Source organism: Cololabis saira, chromosome 7 (assembly GCF_033807715.1).
Source record: "Cololabis saira isolate AMF1-May2022 chromosome 7, fColSai1.1, whole genome shotgun sequence".
In the NCBI taxonomy this organism is placed as follows: Eukaryota; Metazoa; Chordata; class Actinopteri; order Beloniformes; family Belonidae; genus Cololabis; species Cololabis saira.
This window is the reverse complement of record NC_084593.1, coordinates 8,511,966-8,520,526: the sequence shown is the minus strand read 5'-3', so window position 1 is coordinate 8,520,526 and position 8,561 is coordinate 8,511,966. Positions and strand designations below refer to the sequence as shown.

General features: G+C 43.9%; 1 protein-coding gene across 1 annotated transcript; it reads left to right on the top strand.

The window, feature by feature from the left end:
• Positions 1 to 528: 528 nt before the first annotated feature.
• bbs12 (Bardet-Biedl syndrome 12) lies at positions 529 to 2,687 on the top strand. The gene has a single exon (XM_061726126.1). The coding sequence runs from the start codon at positions 531 to 533 to the stop codon at positions 2,433 to 2,435; it is 1,905 nt and encodes a 634-aa protein (XP_061582110.1). The 5' UTR covers positions 529 to 530; the 3' UTR covers positions 2,436 to 2,687.
• Positions 2,688 to 8,561: the final 5,874 nt, after the last annotated feature.

The following is an 8,561-nucleotide window of genomic DNA, read 5'->3' as shown; positions in this document are numbered from 1 at the left end:
AGCCTCGTGCCAAATGTCACACAGGTTCCTTTATTAACAGAGGTCTGCACAATATCAAAATGTATAAAACAAATGAGATAAAAATAAACTGCCTGCATATATAGAATAAAAATGCTTCTTGAATAAAATAAAACAAATATCCCTTTCCTGCATAACAATTAAATTAAAATACACTCTGCAATTAATACAATGTAGACAGTAACAGGCAGACTTTTCCACTGAGGTTGACATTTGTGCAAATAACAAAACATTTGTGCAAATCTCAAATAAAACATTCAAGTCAATTTGTCACAAAATAAGCTATATCAAAATCATAAAAAAAATAAATTAAAAAAAAATATATATTTTTTTAAATCGATATAAACAATATTGTCTCGTACCATATCGCGTTTGAAAATATATCGCTATATATTAAAATCTCGATATATCGCCCAGCCCTAGTTTGATACATTTGTCCCTGTTCAATAAACGTAATAATAAAAAAAACAAAGCAAACTTAAACATTTCCTGTTCTTCTACATCAGGACGTGATGCTGGAGAGCGGCGTTGCAAACTGTCAGCAACATGTGGGACTGCAGAAACTCTCCACATTGGCACGGATGTTACATTCCTCTCTGGGCCCCAACAAAAGGTACAAGTTTATCCAGGACGAGAGCAGCGGGGAGTCGGCTCTTGCCTGCTCGTGTTTTCGGATCATTCAGAACCTGGAGCCTACGTGCGCGGTGGGTCAGCTGGTGTACGAGACCGTCCAGGCCCAGCAGAAGGTTTACCACACGGGGTCGGGATGCCTGCTGTTTCTGGCGGGAGCCTGGAGCCGCGTCGCTCTGGACTGTCTCCAGAAAGGGATTTCAGTTACCCACATTATCTCAGCCATGACCGAAGGGATGGAAATATGCATGGATGTTTGCAGGAAGTCTGTTATTTCAATCCAGGATCTTGCTGCGAGGTCCCCGGGGAGACGTACCACAACCACTCCTGCTCCAGGACCCCAGCTACCAGAGAAACCCTTCACCGAGACAGCAGCGGTCGATCAAAAGACCCTGGATATCAGTGGAAAAAGGAAGGTGAAGCTCAGCAGACATTTTTGTGAGAACAAGTCTGACGTGATCTTGAACGGACAACAGCTTCATCATCCCGAGCATCCGGACATGGAGCGCATCGCTGAAGCTCTGAGTCACGGTTGTGATAACACCATGAAATTAGCAGTCGAAGCCGTTCACATGCAGTCACAAAGTACCGGACGAGATCTCAGCTGCCCCTCGTTTGACATCACCAGACTCGTGACTTGTGTGCTTCCTTGCTTATCGGAGGATCACGCTTGTGTCGTCCAGGGCTGCGTCGTTCTCTTATCCGACGATCAGGCCCCAGTTGCTCATCTGTTGAAAGAACGGCCCCTAAATGTGGTTCTAATTCAAGGAGATTTATCGCAAAGCTATCGCCATCTGGGCTTCAAAAAGCCAGCAGGTGTGCAGCGTGTGAGTAATCAGTTGGATTTGTCCAGCAGAGAGGATGAGTGGGTGGAAAAGGTGATGGAACTCCTCTCGGAGCTGGGGGTGAACCTGATTCTCGTCACCGGCTTCGCCAGCGAGAGCGTGATTCGACGTTGTTGCAGACGTCACATACTCGTGGTGGAAAAATTCAGCTCTTCCGTTTTGAGGACTTTCGCTTCTTCGACCGGAGCCGTTCCGGTGACTTACGCCACGCAGTTGAACGAGCGCTGCGTTGGCGTCGGCGGCTTGCGGGTCGGGATATGGAGGGATCTCAGCAGCTATGACCGGAAGTCTTTAACAGCTGTTAATATTTCCACCGGCGGTAAAAACATCGGACTGGTCACGGTAATCCTCACGAGCTGCGTACACGGCAAGCTGCAGGCGCTTGAGGATCAGTTCTGGGCCTGTGCCTACCGTCTGCATCACGCGCTGACGGACAAAGCCCTCCTGCCGGGGGCCGGCGGGACAGAAATACTATGTATTCATCATTTACAAAAGCGAGCCGAGCATCACAGAAAAAACGGCGGCGACTCGGGGGAACGGACTAAAACCGGGACGGCGTCTAACCTCTACGGAGGTGTTGTGTTGCAGCTCATGGCAGATAGTTTCTTAGATTATGTAACCACGGTAACGGTCAACACTGGCAGGCTGTCGGGGGTCGAGGCCAGGACCGCCGTGAGCCAACAACTGCAGAACTTCAGCGGATGTCGAGAGTTTGCATCAGCGTTCTCACGTCTCGTCTTGGAGGGCGACAAAGAAGCTGCCACAGTTTTTTCAGCAATAAAACCAGACGAGACTCCGACAGCGGAAATCTGGGATAATCTCAGTGTGAAGCAGGAAGCATGGAGAAAAGCATTAGATCTTGTTTTTCTGGTCCTGCAGACGGATGCAGAAGTTATCACCGGCGTGGGCCAAAAGACTGAGGAAAATTTGATGCTGCTGTGATCTGCATGCATCATACCGGGGAACAATGAGCCTCTGATGCTTTTCTTTTTTATTTAGATTATAATTGTTTTAATATGAGTATTATTAAAATACTGTTATGTACATCAATAGAGCTGTTTTAAGGCTTTTCATGCTGTCAGTGTTGTGATTGCATTTGAATCCTGCAGTACCTATTATGAGCCACATGGGGGAGACATGCACAGTGGAAAGAAATTTTTTTAATTTCATTTATTCCATTCATGGTATATATTCTTAACAGGGCAGCTGACAGTCCTGCCAGGCCCGGGACAAAAAAAATTAAGATGAGCCCCCCTGTGCACGGATCTCTCCTTCTCCTCTTCCTCTCCCTCTGCTCTTCAGGTTTTTATACAAGCTAATGGACGTTAACATTAGAGCTAGCCAGTTAGGTTAAATTACAAGGTTGGTAAACGTTGGCTGCACTGTTTCTTACCTTGCTCTACGCTGACTTTATTAATTCCAGCTTCACCGTCACCACCTTTTTAAAAATATTTGTGTAGAGAATCTCTGAGGCCTCTATTTTCTTCTTCTCTTCTTCTCTTTTCTCTACTTTTCTGAGCACCGGACTTGTGCTGACCGGACATTTTGACCATTCTAATGGTTAAATTAAATGATAACATCAAATTTTGATCAGCGGCCAAACCATTTTTGTGTTGGGGGTTCTTGACCACAAGGACAATTAGGAAGAAAACAAATAACAAGCTTTTATGTAACTCAAATACAACATATTTTTTTCCACAAATAGGCATATTTTGAAACATTTAAAAAAATAATTCCATAATTTAAAGGAGCTGTATGTAAGAGCAATAATAAAACGAATCATAAAATGACCCCGATATGTCAACAGACATTTAAAAATCATGTTCATTTCAAATACTTATGTCACTGACAACAGCACTCAAGCCAGGATATTCCAGTTTAAAAAGAGGAGTTGCAGCCCTCAACTGATGTTTATGTTGTCATTTTTTGTTTTGGCCTGAAGCTCCACCCTCCACCTATCTCCCAATCACCAAGTCAGTATTGTTTCTGAAGCTCCACCCTCCACCTATCTCCCAATCACCAAGTCAGTATTGTTTCTGAAGCTCCACCCTCCACCTATCTCCCAATCACCAAGTCAGTATTGTTTCTGAAGCTCCACCCTCCACCTATCTCCCAATCACCAAGTCAGTATTGTTTCTGAAGCTCCACCCTCCACCTATCTCCCAATCACCAAGTCAGTAATGTTTTGGCATCCGGGTTGCCAGCTCGGCTCTAATTATCGCAGCAGCCGCTACGAACGTGTTGGATGAAAAACCTGGCAACCTCTGGTCGGGGGGAGGAGGGGGAGGAGGGGGAGGGTACACGCCGCTCAACAATATTTTGAAAGTGACTGCAGTACCAGTTTTGGCCATTTCTTACAGACGGCTCCTTTAATGAGAATAAAAAAAAAAAAAAACTTTTTTTTTTTTTTTTTTTTTTTTTTTTTTTCCTTCAGTTCTGGGCCCTCCCCATACCCTGGGCCCGGGACAACAGACCCGTTTGTCCCCCCCTATCGGCGGCCGTGATTCTTAATAATGTTGTACACAATTCCATGAAGTACACATTATCACCATGAAAGAAAAGGAGCAGGAAGAAGAAAACTTATGATACCTGCCCCTCTCTGTTAATACAATTACGTTGACTTGACACCAATCTATCTATACACATATTTATAACAAGAAAACAAACAAAAATACCACTCTTCTATCTATTTTTTTCTCTTTCTCCTTCTTCTTTTTTGTAGGCACTTATCTTTTCTTTTTTAAACATTTTCTTAAGCTGATACAAACTTGTGCAACTTTTCAGTTCCTTGCTTTGTCCATGCCATAATTTTACACCTGTAACAGAAATACACATTTGTTTTATGTTTAGCCTTGCAAATTTTTTCATAATTGTACTTTTACATAAATATATTTGTTTTACTTTCTATTTTCTTTCTTTCTTTCCCTGTTTATTTCAAAGATGTGTGTTTTAACTACAAACCAAGCCTGACATAAGGTTAAATATTACCTTCTACTCCCCTCGTGTGCACGTGCAGCTCAACCACAAGCACATTTCCCCTCTTAACTTTAATATTTTATGATAATAATACCCATCAATACTTTTAAACCGTTGCATCACCAGCTTCTGAGGTACTGCAAACGCAGCATATTCTCCCATCCACAGAACCATAGACAATACACAATAAACTGTTAGCCCAAAAGCCATTACGGCTCGGAAAAATGAGCAACTGCTCTCGGAAAGCAGTGACGGTGCACCTGAAAGTAAAGCGCTTTCTAGCTGGATTGAGAATTTTCCTTTTAAGCAGTTAATTTATCAGAGGTGTCAGTTGCAGTATCACATGTAACTTCCATTTCCTCTGAGCGAGCTGCTCGTCACATGCTAAAAATAGTGAGGTGAAATGAAAAATTGTGACACACGTTCGGTGGAGCCGTCCCAAGCCTGACTCAGGCATCGCTCTGCAGGGGCGTGGCACCGGGGGGGGGGGGGGCGTGACCCGAGGAGGCCACGCATCTGAGAGTTCAGACCCAGTCCACATTTTCCTGTCTGCTCCGTTCTTCATCTGCAGAGATGCATGCGTAAATCTGTTTTTTAAATGTCACAATCCCACAATGTGGCCACAACGTGACGCAGAATAACACACGTATCTTCCGAACGTTGTTGCTTCTTTGCATCAATCTGTGTGACTGCTTAGTGCTGCATCGCTGCGTAAGTTCAAGCAGCCTGAAGTGACAGCTCCCTTTTTACCACAGCAATACTTAGGCCCAATCCCAATACACCCCGTACTTTCTTTCACTCGCCCTTCTTTTCTTCACTACCCCTAAAAAAGAAGGGACAGATTTTAGGCCACTTGAAATCGTCCCAGGCCTGTCCCAATACTCCCCCTACCCCTCGTTTTCATCCCTACCCCTAATCAGGAAACTGAGAGCCAAAAGCTGTTTTAATTTCAGCTGTAGCGCTGTTAATATGCCACTTTATTAAGTTTTAATATTTTTTCAGGCGTAAAAGTAACCGTTAAGATCCCCAACCTGGGCTCAGTTTATCCAAATAACGCCTGTTAAGAAATTTGCTCCGAAAATTTCGAGATTTCTGCCTGTCTGCCGGCTCCGGAGCTGATTTATGGTTCCGCGTTAAAATCGACGCAGAGCCTACGCCGTAGGGTATAGCGTAATGCGCGCGTCGCCGCGTAACCTACGCCGTAGGCTCTACGTTGGTGTAACGCGGAACCATAAATCAGCTTCACTATCTTCACTTCAGCTTTATCTGAAAGTGTGTAAATTACCCAGATAACAGCTTTGTGGTTTCTGAAAACTATTATATCAGAAACATCCAAAACAAATCTGACGAGTCACAGGATTATTTCTCTCTATTTCTCACAAAAAAATGCTTGCTCCCTCGGTCACAATATGAGACGAGTCTGCAAATGATGTTTGCCCTCGGTCGGCGAGTCAAATCGACGCAGAGCCTACGGCGTAGGATACGTAGCCTACGCCGTAACCAACAGCCTGTATTCCGGCACGATCTTCGCGAACAACGGGCAAAAAAGTGATTATGTACATTCACTGAGTGAATATTATGAAAGTAAAATATATATTTCTCGCTAGAAATGTAATCAAAACTTTTTTTTATGCAGAAACTAACTCAAAATATTGATTTTATTCACTAAAAAATAAGAAATGTCCGCCATGTTTTTTTTTTTTATTCAGTCCGCAAATGACGACGAAAAGCATTCTGGGAAATTTTTTGGTCCCTAGGTCAGCTAGTGAGGATTGCAAATCCCTCGATCCGTAGGGACAATTCATAGCCACTACCCCTCGTTTTCTCCACTCCCCTTAGGTGAAAAGAGGAATTGGGACACCACTACCCTCACGGGAACGCGCAAAATTTAGGGGTAGTGATGGAAACGAGGGCTAGGGGGAGTATTGGGACAGGGCCTTAAACACAATGAGCATTGAAATAGGGACCAGGTGTACTTTGGTGAAACTTTTTGTTATTCCTGAAATATCAACTAAGATTCGCAGGTCCACAGTCAGGTGAAAAATAAAGTACAGCCTCTGTCATTTCTGAGGATTCATGTATCAATAGCATGTTACAATAATAAAAATGGCCCTTTCAGAGTCTTCAAATGGGTCATTAATAACAACCGAGCAACAGTACATGGCACTGTATCATTATTTATTTAACAAAATCTGAGACAAAATGTAGAAAAAGTGTTAAGAACATCGTCATTGCTTCCACGGGAGTTAAGAGGGTAACTAGGAGCCAGATTCCTCCAATCAAACTCAATTATTCATTCATCAGCAGCAGGAATGAGCATCTCTCCAAAAGCAATTATTTTGGTAGTTTACTGTGCATGATAACACCGCCAAGGAGGAAGGACATCAGCACTGATATTAGATAAGCTGTCCAGTGATCTGAAAGAGATTGTGAGGCCGTTTCCAAACAAGTTGGAGTTCATCTTTCTCCAGTGAGAAAGTTATCCTGAAGTGGAAAACACCAGAGACGGGCGCCTACCCTCCCAGGAGCGGATACGCCAGCAAGTTCACCCCAAAGGAAAAGGGTGGAATGCAAAGGAAAAAAGAGTTTTTTCCATTCTCTGGCCTACCATTAGTATGTTAAATTATAAAGTTCATGACAGTGCTGTTGGAAGAAGGTTGCAGAAGGTTGGAACGTCTGCCAGAAGAAAGTCTTGTTTATAAAGAAAAAGAAGACGGCAGCAACGATTTACGTTTACAAAGCCACATCTGAACCAACCACAGGACTCCAGGAGTTTGAACAAATAAGACTGAAGTGGAGACGTTAATGCACATCGTCACATTTGGTTCAGCCGAAGATCAACGCCTCATACCACCCGTGAGGCACAGCGGTGGAGGAGTTATGATGTGGGCTGGTTTTGCATCCCGGATCTGGACACTTATAATTACTGACCCGATTGTAAAGATGAGTTTCACACCATTCCTCTGCATTTTGTTTGGCTTTTTGTTAATTGAGTGATGACACGGTGTGAAACGTCACGTTATTGGTCATGGGGGTTGTATTTACCAAATTTAAGACTGGCCGAGAACCAGAACCTAATAAACACGTGAGCTAATAAGGCCCAATCCCAATACTCCCCCTACTTTTCTTCACCTGCCCTTCTTTTCTTCACTACCCCCTAAAAAAGAAGGGGGAGATTTTAGGGCACTTGAAATCTAGGGCACTTGGTCCAGGTGCCTGTCCCAATACTCCCCCTCGTTTTCATCCCTACCCTGATCAGGAAGCTGAGAGACAAAAGCTGTTTTAATTTCCGCTGTAGGGCTGTTAATATGCCACTTTATTAAGTTTTAATATTTTTTCAGGCGTAAAAGTAACCGTTAAGATCCCCAACCTTTATCCAAATAATGCCTGTTAAGAAATTTGACTCGACGTTTTCGGAGATGAGAAGAGCCGCCGGCCCAGGGGAGCAGCAGCAGCTCACGGCCCGAGTACAGACGTGATCGCCGGGTCAAGCTGCTCTGTCGTCCCGGGAGAGAAACCTGCAGCTCTGTTGAGAATTACGCTGGCTGAAATAAATCATTTAGGAAGATAAATGTTGGTTTAATAGATGAAATCTAACAGTTGTAGCTACGACTGTTAAGAAATTTGCTCCGAAAATTTCGAGATTTCTGCCTGCCGGCTCCGGAGCTGATTTATGGGTCCACGTTAAATCGACGCAGATCCTACGGCGTACGGCGCGCGTCGCCGTGTAACCTATGCCGTAGGCTCTGCGTTGGTGTAACGCGGAACCATAAATCCTTTTATTCTGGCGTGATCTTCGGCAAACGGGAAAACGCGTGATTATGCACATTCACTGAGTGAATATTATGAAAGTAAAATATATATTTCTCGCTAGAAATGTAATCAAAACGCATTTTTATGCAGAAACTAACTCAAAATATTGAAATCCCTCGCTCTGAAGGGCTAGATTCATAACCACTCGCCCTCGTTTTCCGCACTCCCCCTTGGTGAAAAGAGGAATTGGGACACCACTACCCTCACGGGAACGCGCAAAATTTAGGGGAAGTGATGAAAAGGGGAGTATTGGGACAGGGCCTAAAGAGCAGCATTTGT